Source organism: Hippoglossus stenolepis, chromosome 7, assembly GCF_022539355.2.
Source record: "Hippoglossus stenolepis isolate QCI-W04-F060 chromosome 7, HSTE1.2, whole genome shotgun sequence".
NCBI classification, from domain to species: Eukaryota; Metazoa; Chordata; class Actinopteri; order Pleuronectiformes; family Pleuronectidae; genus Hippoglossus; species Hippoglossus stenolepis.
Genome location: NC_061489.1, coordinates 1,594,447 through 1,611,738, shown reverse-complemented (window position 1 = coordinate 1,611,738; position 17,292 = coordinate 1,594,447). Strand labels below are relative to the sequence as shown.

The following is a 17,292-nucleotide window of genomic DNA, read 5'->3' as shown; positions in this document are numbered from 1 at the left end:
TTTAATTATTAATCAGAGTTCCAAATTTGTAGTTAGAACCTTTATGAGACTTTATTCAATAAATTGGCTATCTTTTCCCTTCCTTTGAAGGGTGGTGCCCCGAGGTAACTTTAATCAATTAAAGTTATTATTTAATATTAATAATAAAATATTAATATTTAATATTTAATTTTGATAACCAAATTTATCAAATGCCGAAAGGCACACCATTTTATGGTATCACGTTTAATGCATTATGGCACAACAATGTTATGTAATTTTCTGAGACACTGTCTCCTCTCCTCTCTCTGGGGCATAGTGCAGCTGACTGTCGTGTTTGGGGAAGTGCAAGAGCTTGACCGAGGTCAAAGGCTCCACTCTCTAGACACCACAGATATGAGACTGCGTAAGCAGGCAATACTGTCTCCAGAACTAGAAAATACATTTGATTGTTTAGGCCCGAGCAGAAACATAGATTCATTGACAGAGAGGACATCATGCACAGTTGTTGTATTGATGGATTCAGATTTTGTCCTTGGCCAAGCTTTAATAAATATTTCAGCATAAGACATCAAAGGACTCCTGAACACTTTCTTCACTGATGAGTTGACCATTAACTAGCAGATTCATCAACAGTTCAGCAGTTTCAGGATTTAAAGCATGGTTATTCACCTATAATTATTATTATTTTGGACTCATTAGAGCTAAAAGTCTTGATTGCTTTCTGCTCAGGCAGATGTTTTTCAAATTTTTTTAATGTTAAATGAATCTTCTGCAAACCACTACCACAGTCTCAGGACTTCATTTTGATTGACTGATTGACTGATTTAACCTTTCTCTACTTGAGGCTCATTTATCTTGCCTTCATCGCCGAAAAGAGAAATGTCCATTTCAAACTATGTAACTGTCACTGCCCACATACAGAATGTGTGCTATATGTTGTCATAGTTGTTGAGCAATACATCCACTAGAGGGCAGTGCATAATCAAGAGTTTCTGACAATAACAAATATGGCAATGGTGGAGAAGGTTGTGACAACGTTCCTCTTAAGAAGCTGTTGGTCTCTTTGCCCCTGCAAAGTAATGCCTGTAGTTTTCACCAACTTGCAAGTCTCTCCTCAAAGATTTATGCCATTGTTGAAATGTCTTAATTGTGTCCTATAGAAGATGTGCACGAATACAGATTAAATAAACACAGCGTAAGAACAGAAGGCTCCGTCTATTATATATTCTATAAAGCCTCACTTTGATACATCTGTTAACTTGTGTAGGTCTTAGAAATAAATACGTTCATAAAAATTTGCTTTTTCACTTGTGTCTAATCATTCATCAGCGCAAAATGTATTCGACAGAGATGATGGCTGAAAGGAAACTGGTAATATTGTCAAGATAAGGGATAAAAACTAAAGTAATTCGTCTACTTAATTTTTAAACATGAAATCTAAGTCTACATGAAAAATTAGGCAATTGGTATGAATATAATTAGTTATTGTGTTATGTGAGTTGAAATAGTATGGAATTGTATGTTTCCTTGACAAGAGAATGTTTTAATGAATGGATAATGTAACATGGCTAGTTATGTTAACTCAGTATATCAAGTTTAAACAATAAATCAAACAGCTTGTATTGTGTGTTGAAAGAAAAGCTCATCTTGAAGTTTTTAAGGCAGCAATTGAACTTAAGTTTTTAAGTTGGAACACCTTGATCATTTTATACAGTGTGAATTTGTCACCTAAATATTAAAACATTGACAAATGACAAATAGCCTATTAAAATTTGTCAGCAGAAAAACACAAAACCGGCTCTCTGACCTTCTCCTGCATGGTTGCCATGGAGCCTGACATCCAGATGAACCAAGTGAGGTGATGAGAATATTCCAAAACATGGAAAAGAGGAGGAGACTCCTGTAAAGTCCACAATACATACCTAGCTTATTGTGTAACACTGAACATATGGATATTTAGTAGTTTTGATGGTTTTATTGTTGATTTAACTTCAGGAGATTATTCGATGCATGTCTGAAAGCAGCCTATCACGTGACAGATGCAAAATTGAGAAAAAATAAAAGAATACTAATATTTCCGGATAAAAAAAATGTACAATACACGTAGAAGATGTCAACGAAGATGTCAACTTGGAAAGACAACAAGCTTCAAAAGCTTTTTTGTGATACGGGCTGACAACAGTGTTGATAGGCTGTGCACAAAAACACATGATATCTACAGTGGAATTTACATGTTATGTCCTATCACTTGCCTTAATGATATTTTCGTGTTGTCTGTACGGAGTTCTCCTTCTGCGTTCTTCATATGTGAAAGGCAGAGTTAGAATTAGAATCAGACTATTATCTTCAAACTGGGTGATGGAGCAACCAGATGTGAACTGATGTGGTTTGACTTGATTTTAGGGTACAAATTTCTTCTAGTAAAATTACCCTGTATGAGAGTGAAACTGTGTTTATTAAATCCCAAATTAATGTATACAAATGTATAAAATAACTGTAAAGTCTTCTAAGTTCTCATTGTTATAAACTATTATAAGGGTATAGGTGCAAAGGATAAAATAATGCCAAATGTACAGGGGCCACAGCATCATAGACATTTAAAGATGAAAAAAAGCATCTCCACTTCCTTAAACAGTACAAAAATGAAACCAAAATATCCTAGATATTGATGCTGTCACATTGTGCTGGTCATGTCTTTTGGTGCCAGAGTCTACGCAGTAGCAATGATTTTGTATAGGTCTCACTGATACACATGCTCGACCAATCAGAGTCACTGTAGATGTCTATCATGAGGTTCTTGCCCTGTTTTCAGATAGATAGATAGTTAGATAGATAGATAGATAGATAGATAGATAGATAGATAGATAGATAGATAGATAGATAGATAGATAGACAGACAGACAGATAGACAGATAGATAGATATGTTGAAATTAAGGTATATGCTTTATTCTGACAAATGTTTTATGGACCAGAGAAAACTGTTGAGAGGGTAGGGTGTTGCACTGTTCCACCAGGAGATGGCAGTCATTCATCTACAATAGAACTCATCCCATCACGAAAATCAGTTCTGTTAATCTTTCAATCAGAGGCTCATTTCCTACTTTTTCTTGGAGATACTCACACAAAGAAGTAACAGTTATCAACACATTATTTTATTATATTATTATTATTATTATTATTATTAATAAACCATATTGTATTTCTTAAGATTGTTGTTTACAAAGGACCATTACGTGCATGGCCCCATATTTCACAGATCATCATGCAGCTTTAGGAGTGGGTAAAACAGGTATGAAGGAATGCCACTTTATCTTGCTGATGTTTTTTTCACACATACTGCCACTCACACTATGGAGTCATGCTTGACCAAATATTATTATAAAATATGAATTGTTTTACTCCATTTTATGTAAATAATATATATAAAATACGTGTGTGTGTGTGTGTGTGTGTGTGTGTGTGTGTGTGTGTGTGTGTGTGTGTGTGTGTGTGGTGTGTGTGTGTGTGTGTGTGTGTGTGTGTGTGTGTGTGTGTGTGTGTGTGGGTGTGAACCAAATAGATTGCATAACCGAGCAGACAGATGGGGTTAATAAATGGCAAGAAAAACTAAATGTACAGGGCAAATTCAAGATGTGTTCATAGGACTTCCTATATGGACCCTGAATCTATCCTTAGAGATACATTATCTAATGATATAGCTGCGCTAGACGACATTGCCCTTGCTTCCATTGAAACAGTCAGGAACTTGGGAGTGATCTTTGATCCTGATTTGTCCTTTAATTCACACTTAACACAAATTTCTAGGACCACCTTCTTCCACTTGCGTAATATCTCAAAAATCAGACATGTCCTTTCTCAAAAAGATGCAGAAAAACTAGTCCACGCCTTTGTTACATCCAGACTTGATTATTGTAATTCCTTATTATCAGGCTCCAACAGTAAGTTGTTAAAGACTCTGCAGCTTGTCCAAAATGCTGCAGCACGTGTCCTGACAAGAACCAAGAAAAGAGACCACATTTCTCCAGTATTAGCTTCACCCACTGGCTTCGGTTAAATCTAGAATAGAATTCTCCTCCTCACCATCAAGGCCCTTAATAATATGGCACCATTATACCTCAAAGAGCTGTTAGTACCTTATCAACCCACTAGAGCACTGCGCTCCCAGAATTCAGGCTTACTTGTCGTCCCTAAAGTCTCTAAAAGTAGAGTAGGACAGAGCTTTCAGCTATCAAGCTCCTCTCCTGTGGAATCATCTCCACTTTCAGTTCGGAGGCAGACACCATCTGTACGTTAAGAGTAGGCTTAAAACCTTCCTTTTTGATAAAGCTTATAGTTAGAGCTGGTCCAGGCTTGTCTTAGACCTGCTCTTAGTTATGCTGCTATAGGTCTAGAAGGTCGGGGACACATGACACACGGAGCTTCTCTTCCCAGCTTCTCCTTCCTCTTCTCAATCGTTATCACATCAAAGTAATTCATATCCCATCAATACATGTTACTGACTTGACTTCTTCCCCGGAGTCCCTTTGCCTTATCGTCCGCAGATCCAGGGCCAGGGCTGGCTACATCGTGGATTATGATCTGTGGATCGCATATCAGAGATCGTAATGGTGGATCCAGTATGGCGGATTCTGTATCGTGCTGGCTGATCGTGATAATAATGGCGGATCCTTTATCGTGTTGGCATCAGATAATGGTGGTGGACCACGATCGAGGTGGCAGCTGATGATGGATCCTAATGGCGGCAGTGGACAATGACTGTGGACTATAGTGGCATCCGATCTTGATGGTGGATTATGATCGTGGTGGCAGCTGACCATGGACTATGATTGCAGCAGGACTGCTTGATATATAGTATTTCTCCTCAGATACTCGACCATTACTGACAATAATCCATCAATTCATTGACCTTCAGTTATGCTTCAAAATGTTTACCCTTATCAATGCTGCTAATACCCTTATCTTGATGATGTTCTCCTTTACACTTGACATCTATTGCACTTGTGTCCGTCCTGGGAGAGGGATCCCTCACATGTGGCTCTCTCTGAGGTTTCTACCTTCTTTTTACCCTGTTAAAAGGTTTTTTAGTAGTTTTCCTTACTCTTGTTGAGGGTTAAGGGCAGAGGATGTCACACCCTGTTAAAGCCCTATGAGACAAATTGTGATTTGTGAATATGGGCTATACAAATAAAATTTGATTGATTGATTGATGACCCTGACAGTGAGAATAACAACATCGTGGCATCAGATAGTCTGACGGTAATATAGTGGGTGAATTTATACAATCTTTTGATTACCAATGAACATTAATGTGTCAAGCAAAATAAAAAGTACCTCCGTTAATATATGTCACTAGTAGTCATTGTCTGTTTGCTTAGCTGCCATGACAAAAAAAAAATTACGAACAATTTTTATATTTTATTATCATTTTATATTTTTTTAGAATTGTCCATAGAATTTATATTTTTTGAATAATTTGCGTACAGTTTTTTTAGGATCAAAAAGACCATACTCGTTTTCCCTGTTAAATAATAGTCCTTTTTTCTTGATTTGACCCTAAAATCACAAGCCTGACAAGTGTAAATACATTTGTGCTTTCTGATTTATTTGTTTTCTTTGCTTGTGTTTTTCAGTATTGTGACGTGTACATATGAAAGTGACTCTACAGAAAGCATACTTTGAAAACAGACCCAGAACACAGGACACTCCGGAGGCTCTGTTTTGTGTTTGAGTTGGTGAATAATTAACAGAGAAAGTGGATCTTGACACTACTGACCCTTTGTCTACTTATGTAACGGCCTTAGGACATTAGTTTGTTCCCATCTAATCCCAGTGATACAGAACATGGGAGAGAATAATTCATAGCTCTGCAAAAATAGACTATTAAACACTTCTCTAAAGTTAATGAACTCTGAAAATGGCAATTTTGAGTTCAAATGTACGTATTTCAGGTAAACTGGTATTCAGAAACTACAGTTTCTGACATCTTGCAAGAAATAAATAATAATAATAATAATTCTACTACTACTACTAAGAATAAGGCTAAGAATAACAATAATGAGAGATGGGGAACTGATCCTGCTCGAGTTATTCTTGTTTATTCTTTAGGTTGACAGACCAGACCAGACTGTTCCTGGTGTTCGGGGGAACTCTGCATAAATAGCGTCAGGAAATGACGCGGATGGCCGTATCGTGTACGTCATTCCAGTCTCACAACCTACTGGAAGCTGATTGGCTGGTTTATGAAAGGTTAACACTCTGTTCTCGCCTCGTTGGTATTGGTGACAGTGCGGCTCGAACCACTAGTCAGGAGGGGGGATTCCTGAATGTAGCTTATTTTAGATCTAGACTTTTTCCGTTTCCGGCAGAAGATAAAAGAGTCTCATTCATTTCCACCAGTCATATTAATGTGTTTATTATATGGTTAATTCTAAGGTATTTTGATCCCCTCTTTAAACCGACACGGACTATACCATTAGGTTACAGCCCCTCAGTAACCGGTGTTACGTGAGTCACCAGGAAACTGATGTAACTTTAACCGGCTTCTGTTACAGTGACAAGTACAAAGAGACGTGATGCGTCACATTCCCACTTATTGTTGAGTCCACGTTTTAGTCAGTGCTGACCTTCACGTGTGTCTCTGGTGGATTCAGCCAAACATGAATCCAGCGCGTCGCTGCTCGGCTCTGTTGAACCAGCTGTGCTCGCGGGGGAGACCGGCAGCCAGAGGACGGTTTCCAGCGGGACCAGCCTCCAACCCGGCGGGGCGACGCTGCTCCGGTATCGGCGGAAGTGAAATGGGAGTCAAGGGGACCGGTCCCCAGCTGAAGCCGAGCGGAACATCATCCTCGAGGGCCGCACCAGGTACTGTTCACCTCAGTATACCGCTCAGTGTAATGTGGGACCATGGAACAACATGTTCCGACTGTTGAAACGAGTTCACTGATTCGTATCTGACGTGTCATTTTCCATGAGCCAAAACCTGGTTTGTGTAGACAACCTATTCGCCATTCGTCTATGTTATCATCTTATCGATTGTGTCGATAATCGATCATCACAACCCTCCTCCTCCTCCTCCTCCTCAGCTGTGCCCCTGATAGCAGCGTCTGTCTGATGAGCGAGTGGAAAGGAAATGATACACGAGAGAAACTTTAGGTTCAGTTGAAACAACACGCTCACATACTTCAATCAATGGTCATCCAGAAGAATTTAAGAGATGTTTCTTTGTATTGATGTCATGTTGAAGTATCCTTTATCTTTTTACAGTGACCACGTTTTTCATTGAGCTACAGAGGTGGTAAATGCTCTGTATTTATATATAGATATACAGACCTCTCTACAGTACAGAGAAAGATATTTTCATGTAAAGAAAAAGATGCAGGTCTCATCTTCCTACATGTATAACACCATCACCATGGCCGTTTCACTGTCAACGTTTTACTACATTTGTCATTGTACGTTTTACTCAGGTCCCAAACACTCCTGTAAGTCAGACACACATGTCAGACGGACCATGTGTGTGTGGGCCACATGTGAAGCTGATGATGTAACAGATCCCCCACCCCCCCTTCTTGACCTGTCACAACTGCATACATGCTTACATATCCTCTGTTGTGTTGAGTCCACTTTTCAGAAGACCTATACCATAAGAAGTCCTTTATTAGTCCCACAATGGGGAAATTTGCCAACTTACAAAACCTGAATAAAAACCAATCCAACAAAGACATGAGGTGAATACCATACATATGGTATGTATATTTCTATGCCTCTGCACTTGCTGTGGCTTGGAGGCGTTGGGTTTCAGCATTGGCCATCTGTCTGTCCCAGTTTTTTAATACAATATCTCAGGAACGCCTTGAAGGGATTTCTTCAAAGTTGGTACAGAAGTTCAGTTGGATTTGAACATGAACTGATTAGATTTCTCACAAAACGCGTTGTTTGCCTTCACTAAAGAAATCCTACACAACTACACACGTTGAAGAGGATAAAATAACCAAGTGCTGACATCTTATATTAAAAACATGTTTTGCAAATACTCTTCGTAACTCTTGTGAAATTCCGACAAAGTCCTCACTTAAATTGAATATACCCCTCAAACTTCAACTAAAAGTGACCTGTGAATTTGACCGCTAAACAATCTTTATGTTTAGATTCAGTGTTACTCACCTAAACAAACTGTGTCCACGAGGTCAAAGAAACATGCAACATTTTATATAATTCAAATTGAATTGATAATATACTTGGCCATTTCACCTAGCCCTATGCACAACCTGTGGATACCTTGAACAGCGGAAGATGTGAAATTTAGGTTACATGTATCCCATTGTCACATTCAAATAGCAGTGCCCTACCTACAGTATGTGCACACCTTATGTCACTTGATCCAAATAATGAACGTCCTCATTCCAATCTGTTTAGAAGTCAAACCTAAATTATAGATACATCCGGGTTACCCTTTTCTGTGACACATTCAGCAAAAATATTTTACCAAAACCCAACCCTATGAATGTATTTTATTGACTTTATTGACATACAGTAAAAGTGTATGTGATAAACAGAGTATTTTTTAAATCTTGTAATCTTAAGCGTAACTGTAGGAAAACTTGACTTTAAACAAATATCAGTTGTGAAAAACTCTAGCTTGTATAACACAAGCCAGTCAGGAACCAGCGGGTCTTGAAGTCTTTAAGCAGTTCTAACCAGGTTGTCTATTTTAGGTATTGTCACAAGGAAACAGGTCGGGTCTCAGCCTGAAGTCAGGTCACCCCCACCCAAACACCAGCACATACATAATCGTGCACATTCCCTCATGGCCTGGGTCAACTGGAAAATGGTGCCTTAAATTAGCCGCTGTAATCGTTCCTCTGTTTCAGTCCTCTGGAGGCTAAAACTCTTAATCTAACTCCATGCAGATCTTTACTGGCCTCCACCTGTAATGGGATCTGTCAGGCTCAGTTACATAACCATCCAGTAAAGAGGTCATGGGTCACATACCATGGTTACAGCAATGAGTCAGGCCTATTTTACCCTTCCTTTTGTTTTTATGTCTTGAGTTAGGGTTCAGTATGGAGGATTCAGTGGCATCTAGTGGTGAGGTTGCATATTTAAATGATCTGAATTCCCCTCCCCTCAGCATGTAGGAAAACATATGATGGTCTTCAGGTAACATAAAAAAGGTGAATGACCCTCTCTAGACCCAGTATTTGGTTTGTAGTCAAGTGTATCCTAAACCGGATCTGATGACCATGATGTTAGATGTGTACAGGAATAAAATCATGAGATTTTCATCTAATGCATTTATTGAAATTGTAAATCTATAGAAAAACTATAGATATTTGTAAGTAAAAAAAGAACATTTTACTGACATTTTAGTAATGATGGTGGTTTTAAGTAAAATAGTGGTTGTGTCTTTGTTTCAGTGGAATTCAGCAGTTTCAGCTCAGTGTCTGATTAAAATGACATTTACACAGGACAGTCGGTCATTCACTTCGCGCCCTGCCACTTAATCTAATATGTCACTGTTGTAATGAAGTTAATTGTCATGTGGTTTCCACAGCACAGGACAATATGACCTAAAATTTGATCTGTGTGTAACCAGCAGCACATTCTGGCTTATTACTCAACAGTAGCTTGGACTCTGGCTCTTTTCTTTGGCTATTAATAAAAATATTTTAAGTGAAGACTGGGAAAAGGTGCTGCTCAGCGTGACACTACCCTGGTTCGTAGGTTTTTAGCTTTCAGTATATTTTTTACTGGGCTTTAATCTAACGTGTGTGCTAATGGTGAGTTGTCACTTAAACATGGAAGTATGTGACGACTGGCTTTTTAGTGTCGGTTTGTACTTCTTGAGTACTTGTTGGTGAGCAGCTGTGGCTCAGGAGGTACAGCGGGTCATTCACTAAGAGGAAGGTCGGCGGTTCGTTCCCCAGCTCGTTCAATTCACATGGCCATGTGTTCTTATGCAAGACACTGAACCTCAAACTTCCCCGTCAATGTGTGAATGTGGTGTATAAGTGATGAATGTGTACTAATACAATATAAATATATAGATATAATATTAGATATAAATATATATATATATATATCTCTACAGCACCAAAATCATGTGCTCCAACATGCCATTTCCCCAGCGAACATTTTCACTTGTTACTACAGGAAGTGGAAGTAATGCAATAAGTGGAGGTTCCAGTTCAGTGTCTCTGGAAACGTTTCCAGTGAACCAGCTGTGGTAGGGCCCTGAACACTGCAAGAAACCGCTGGAATTTAACCATTAAATGTATCTCTTTTGATTTCTCTGTGACAACAAATAATTAGAAACAAGGAGAAAATGAGATCAAATTAAAAACAAAGCTTCAGTGATAAGTATTTACCCATGATCATAATATTAGATAGTAAGATATTTAAAAAATGAGGTGGTGTGTCAGTACTATCTTGGGACATATGGTGCAAATTGAATGCACAAATACAATGTGTGTGACTTCTTAGCTTGTCTGACAGTGAAATTCCAGTTTACTGAGGTTCCTCTGACTATACCGCTGTGTGTGTGTGTGTGTGTGTGTGTGTGTGTGTGTGTGTGTGTGTGTGTGTGTGTGTGTGTGTGTGTGTGTGTGTGTGTGTGTGTGTGTGTGTGTGTGTGTGTGTGTGTGTGTGTGTGTGTGTGTGTGTGTGTGTGTGTGTGTGTGCTACCATGAGAGAGAGAGAGAGAGAGAGAGAGAACATTGTTGAAGTGGCCAGTCAATGATGGAGTCACTCCTTCGGCTGCATCAGCATTTACTGGGAGTCACTCTGTACCCACGTCCACATGACTGCCTGCTCCCACTCAGTTCAGCTGGAAGCAGGAAGAGAGGGGGATGACTGAGGCAGGAGAGAAGAATGTTGGGTGGACAAACGTCAGACAGGCTGAAAAACTAGTGTTTGTGCTTCCCGTTTCCGTTTTGTTTCATGTAAGTATACATATATTTGTGTTCATGTTTTTATGAGGCTATCTTTATTTATCATAAATCTGGAGATAAATCTTTGCTTCAGGGTGGCTGGATCCGGTTCGAGGCTGAAATTAGAGGTGCTGTTTTGCACTGTGTTCTTTAGAGTGGTTTGCTCCCATGAGAAAGGTGTTGGGATGACTGTGATCTTGCTGGAGGTTGATCGTTTTGGATTTTAACTTAAATATTTCAACAAATTGGATTGGCTGCCCCTCAAGACATTCATAATCCATGAGACGTAATCTAAAAACTTAGTTTGATCCTTTACTCGTATATTGTACATTATAAGTTGTTCAGTACTTAAGTTTAAAATGGATTGGCTGCATAATGGACATTCCTATCATCCTCAGTTGTATGTTGTGTTTAGTGCTAAATATTAGCATGATAACACACTCAAGTTGAACTTAGCATTTTGCACACATTAATATTGTCATTGTGAACATGGTGAACATTTGAATCAGTTTTACTCTGACAGTGTTGATGAAAAAGAGCAGGAGATATCCTAACGACCACTTCTTTGCTTTCTTCTGAGGTTTCAGCCCAACTACTGGTCTTGTAGTGACCCAGTTTTCTCTCAGCTGAAGAAGAGGTGAATTTTTTTCCTCTCAGAACAGTTTCTGTTAAATTTAATGCTGAACGTTATTGATTTAAAAAAATTAGGGTTTATTACAAGCCTGCTGCATTAGATTCCATTACATTGTGCAGGTGTATCTATTCTTTGTTAGGGTCATAAAATGCTAAAAAGCTAGAATTTTTGCAACTCAGGTCCAGAAGGTATTTGACAGAAAATGGTGAACACTGAAATCAGATTAGTGAATTTACCAGGTTATGTCCACGGTCTGTGTCCAAGTAAATCATGTGCAGGAAATGTGTCAGTGACAAAGAGAACAACCCACACACTGTCTTCTCCGTCCCTCCTCTCTCCCAAGTTTACCAGAGAACAAGTCCATTGTGTTAGTGTGAGTGTGAGTGTGTTTGTGTGTGTGTGTGTGTGTGCGCACGAACTGGATAGTCCTGCCATCCCCACCTGTTGGACAACATGCCCATTCTTATCAAAATCTCACCCACTTTCCCTAAACATGCTTCCTTGCTTGCACAATCTTAGGATGCATCCTGTTCTTCACAATAAGCATCTATCATCACTATGGTGACCCTGAGACGTAGAGGTGTCATTCTGTCTAACAGCGAGCGAGGAGGAGGCAGGGAGGGTTGAGAAGTGATGATTCAGAGAGAGAGGGAGACAGGTGTATAATGAAGGATGAGACGGATAAGGGATGAGTCACTTTGTAGACGTACAGAGAGAGCGTGATGCTCAGGTAATAAAGAGGATAAAGGTAAGAGGTCAGCAGTGAATGACAGAGATAGAAGAGGACTGTGCTCATTACACCTAGAAAGAAGAGGGAAGAAAGCATTAAAGCTGATATGGAGACCATAGGTAAGATGTTTATTGACAGTAACTTACTGTGTTAAAGTCAGCAAGCAGGACGAATGATGGGGTTCGATATTTGTATCAGTTATTGGACTTCTGTCCATCCCGGGAGAGGGATCCCTCACATGTGGCTCTCTCTGAGGTTTCTAAGGTTTTTTACCCTGTTGTCGCACCTTGTTAAAGCCCTATGATACAAATTGGGATTTGTGAATATGGGCTATGCAAATACAATTTGATTGATTGATAAATTACCTTGATTTGGCACCTATTTATTTTATTACACTCGCCAAAAGCAGATATTTGCTGAGTTAATCCAGGACCAGTTTCTGAAGTGATTCTCCACAGCCTATGTCTGAATATATATTCCTTTAATGCATGACTGGTGCACTGTTTTCCACCATGCAGTGACAGGTTCCTGTAAAAACAACAAAGACCAGGGAGAAACAGAACAGTTGTATTATACCTCAGTATTTTCAGAATACTGTCAGAAAACTGGACAACTGAAGCACTCTAATAAATATATAATTTAAATTGTTTTATTTCAGCTAACTTGAGTTTGTTTCCTAACCCTTGCAAAAAAATTGGTAAAAAGAAAATTCAGGTACTAGACTGTCACCAGTAGCTACAGATTTCTCACGATGTGCAGAGTCGTCATTAAGTCACACACAGGCTGTTCTAACCATGTCATAGTGTGCTTGAACTTAAATAGGATTACAGGATTAGATATTTCATATCTGCTACTCTGTAATTATCCTAGAATATTACTAAACTTTACATACACTGTTGAGTTGCAAGAGACACTCACCATAGACTTTCCATTACCCTTTTACATGGGTTATCTTGTTTGTTGAAATCCTCTTCACATCTTGATAGCCATCAACAAATAAAAGTTGTCTAAAAAAAGAAAAACCGTTGTGTGTGGCCCCCGCAGGACTGTAATAAACACAACCAATCCTGTCATTTGGACCCAGTGAAATGATTTGCTGGCATTTATGTCTGTCTGTCTGTCACTAACACACCTGCCTGCCTGTGCACACCCTGCCCGTGCTCTCACTGCACATGACCCGAGTTATTATTGTTATTTATTTAAGGACAATAAAACTACTAAAACAAAAATTAATGAGTAAAAATGATCATAACTAACATGAGTCTTCAGGGAAAGAATGAGCACTTTCTTTAGCAACAACAGTCTACTTGTAAATAAATTGTGCAACATTTGTGTGAACAAATAAACATCTGATGTCTATAAAGAACATACATTTCAGAGGATAGTAAGGCACAGAGGTCTGAAGTGATGTGTATCGTCACTACCCCAGACCTGGGACCTGTCTGTGGGGAGGGTAGAGTTGGGTGTCGGCCCAGGTCCTCCAGCTTTTAAAAGTTAATCACAATTTCTGCGTTCTGTGTCCGCTGAGAGTTGCGCACTTGTTCCCACACTTTAATTCATACAAAAAAGAAGTACTGTACGACTGTAGCCACTGTCTGTATGTTATTCTGATCGTATACATTCATTACATCAGACCAGTCAGCTTCCTCTTTACATAATGAACTGTTTGCTTTCTCAGCGGTTCACTGTGTGGTCTGAACAAACGTTAAGTCACTATGTTCTAAAAGAGCACCAGAACCTTTGTACTGTTGCAGTGATGGGGGACAGTCCTGTCAGCTGAACGCAGCATGGCTAACCCTCACTCTGCCTATAAGATGAACTGAGAGAGGTCATTATTTAGCCTGATGAGGCTAAGATAAAAATCCAAAGATCTTCATGGTATTTGGAGTGATTGAAGGTAATTTATGGAGTAGGCTCTGCATAAAGTTGGGAATGATATGAAAACCAGTAGTGACAAAAGATTGTATGTTTTTTTTGGCACTGAAACACACTCGCTCAAGTCTTAACACTCAGGGTTTGGGTTTGTGGATTATTTTTTCTTTGGGTCTGGTATGACCAGTGGCTAATGTTAGCAACAAGTAAAAGGTTCACAGCACCATAGATGACCCTTACTGACCACACATTTTCCTTTCTTGGTTCCTCTCCACCAGTTAGTCCAATGGGGGCCAGCAGTAGCAGCAGGTTGTTTGGTACTCTGACCCAGTCACTGAACAGCTCATCCTTGGCCCAACCAGAGCTGTACCCGGAGGAGAGCCCAGACCAGGACCTGGCCGAGGTAGACCCGGACCAGCTGCTCAGAGAGTGTGAGGATGCCCTGCAGAGGCGACCAGCCCGGCCACACCGGGATCTGGTCCATCCCAGCGGCACAGCGCCCTACCACCACAAGCACAACCCTTCCATACGGGTCATGCAGTGGAACATATTGGCACAAGGTACATTTAACTTGGTTAATGATCAAATACTCGAAAATATAATGATACTGTATTTTTGTCATACTCAACTGCACACTGTTTAGTGCCAGTTAGCAAATGTTAGCATGCAGGTATGCTAAACAAAGATGTCTTCACCAAGCTGCCAGCATTATAACATCAGTGATTCTGTTTCCAGCTCTTGGTGAGGGGAAGGACGGCTTCATCCGCTGTCCACTGGATGCTCTCAACTGGCAGGAAAGGAAGTACTTGATCCTGGAAGAGATTCTCACCTACAGACCAGACATCCTCTGTCTACAGGAAGTGGACCACTACTATGACACTTTCCAACCAATCATGACCAGCCTGGGTTACCACGGAAGCTTCCTGCCAAAACCCTGGTCTCCCTGCCTGGATGTAGAGCAGAATAACGGTCCTGACGGCTGCGCTCTATTTTATCGCCACTCACGCTTCTCCCTTCAGGCTGCAGCTCACCTGCGGCTGTCAGCCATGATGCTGCCCACCAACCAGGTAGCCATTGTTCAGACCCTGAGTTGCAGGGTAACGGGTCGGCAGCTGTGTGTGGCTGTAACTCATCTGAAAGCTCGCAGTGGATGGGAGAGGCTGCGGAGTGCGCAGGGTGCTGACCTGCTGCAGAGCCTACGCAGCATAACATCCCGGGCTGGCAGTCAGAGCGAGTCAGCATCCACCATCGTCCCTTTAATAGTGTGTGGGGACTTTAATGCAGAGCCATCAGAGGATGTTTACAGACGCTTCAGCTCTTCCTCCCTCGGCCTGAACTCTGCATACAAGCTGCTGAGCTCTGACGGGCAGATGGAGCCAGCCTATACCACATGGAAAATCCGCCCCTCTGGAGAGAGCTGCAATACGCTTGACTACATCTGGTATACCCATAATGCTTTGAGTGTGGACTGCCTGTTGGACATTCCCACTGAAGAGCAGATCGGCCCTGACCGCCTCCCCTCCTACCACTACCCCTCTGACCATTTATCACTGCTCTGTGACATCAGCTTCAGGGAGGAACCCCATAGACTTTCATCATAGCAGCTCTGGACCAATAGGAGAAGCGAGTGAGGAGAATGCTGATCCAGAATGTATAATGAGCGCTTAAGTAACATGCTCAGTTTCTCAGTAGCTAACGGGTTTGACGACTGGAAAACCACTGCAGTAGTTTGTTTCCAACACGCACATAAGACTCTTAACTTAATTTTTATTTAATTATTATTTATACTTTCATTTGGTTTTACCATAATCAACAGATTTTAGTACAGTGTCTTTAAATGATTTACTTTGCACTTAAGTAATCTGAGGTGGTTCGTCAGTTTTACAATGGTAATCATGACAGTGTTGTTGCTGTGACAACATCATGACGACATGAGCAGAAGTGCTACATTTTAAAATATAAATAAAGAAATGTATTTTACTGTGCCTAGTTCGTGAACTAGTTCTTTTTTTGTAAACATACACACAGGTTTGCACTACCATTCATTGTGAACAGCCTAGTGAAAACCTTATCCCTAAACTTAACCGTGGCCAATTCATACCTAACTAACCTAACCACAACTCCCATCTTAATCCTAACATTAACCAGGAAACTATGTTTTGCCTCATAAGGCCCCATGATTTATTTAGCACTTTTCTAGTCTTGAGGACCCCTCAAAGCTCTTTACAGTCCATCCACCCATTCACACACATTATCGTACATCAATCACGCACTGCTTACACACCCATCAGGGGCAATTTGTGGCTCAGTCTCTTGCCCAAGAACACATCGGCATGCGGACTGAGGGAGATGGGGATCAAACCACCGACCTTCCGGCTAATGTTCGACCCTATCTCTTGAGCCACAGTCGCCACATCTCTGTCTACTGGTCCTGACAAGGTCAGTGTTTATACCAGAAAAGTCCTAAGGAGGCAACAAATACGAGCACGCGCACACACAATAATTGTTTAGTAGTGGGGGGTGGGGCTTCCGCCTCCCGTTTTGCAGCATCTATTTCAGAAGCCCCTCACTAAAAGCCACATAGGAACAGATGTGTGGGTGAGTTCATCACTGTTCCTACAGAGCCTTCAACATCTCCGAGTGGGTGCATTTAAAAACAGTCCTATAGACAAGCAGTGGATGGTCTGCATCATTCCTCCCTTGGTTGAGAGGACCCAGTTGTGGGCAGAGCGTGAGGGGGAAAGGAGACTGACTCATATGTTCCTTTCACTGTATCACAACAGAGATCTGAGGACTTATCCTGCCTGGTGGGATAACAGCAGTAGAAGTACAGTGCTCATGGCATGGGCAGGATTGGCCTTGGGAAGAATATACACAGGAGTGAAATCACAGGATAAATGGTCTGTTTTCACATGGCGCTTTACAGTACAACCACGTGTAGCTGAACACAACAAAATTACAATATTTACAACATGGATTAGAAGAAACTGTAACATAATAGAAAGGTGTGTCAATGTTTAAAGTATTTGTACATAAGAAAATGTCTGCTAGAGATGAAGGGAGCAGCAATGACAATTGAAATGGAGTTATTACCAGTAATGGTAGAATGTGAGTAGGCATATTGTATATCAAGCAGTCTTGTTAT

General features: G+C 40.5%; 1 protein-coding gene across 3 annotated transcripts; it reads left to right on the top strand.

The window, feature by feature from the left end:
- The first annotated feature begins 6,189 nt into the window (after nucleotides 1–6,189).
- Nucleotides 6,190–16,132, top strand: nocta (nocturnin a). 3 transcript variants are annotated; one of them, XM_035161388.2, is made up of 3 exons: nucleotides 6,190–6,844; nucleotides 14,510–14,707; nucleotides 14,883–16,132. In XM_035161388.2, exons 1-3 carry the CDS (start codon nucleotides 6,640–6,642, stop codon nucleotides 15,746–15,748), a joined length of 1,269 nt encoding a protein of 422 aa, XP_035017279.1. In that variant the 5' UTR covers nucleotides 6,190–6,639; the 3' UTR covers nucleotides 15,749–16,132. The 3 variants fall into 3 exon arrangements, with proteins under 3 accessions (XP_035017279.1, XP_035017278.1, XP_035017282.1); XM_035161387.2 differs by having other exon boundaries at nucleotides 6,192–6,844; nucleotides 14,426–14,707; XM_035161391.2 differs by lacking the exon at nucleotides 6,190–6,844 and adding an exon at nucleotides 10,793–10,923 and having other exon boundaries at nucleotides 14,426–14,707.
- Nucleotides 16,133–17,292: the final 1,160 nt, after the last annotated feature.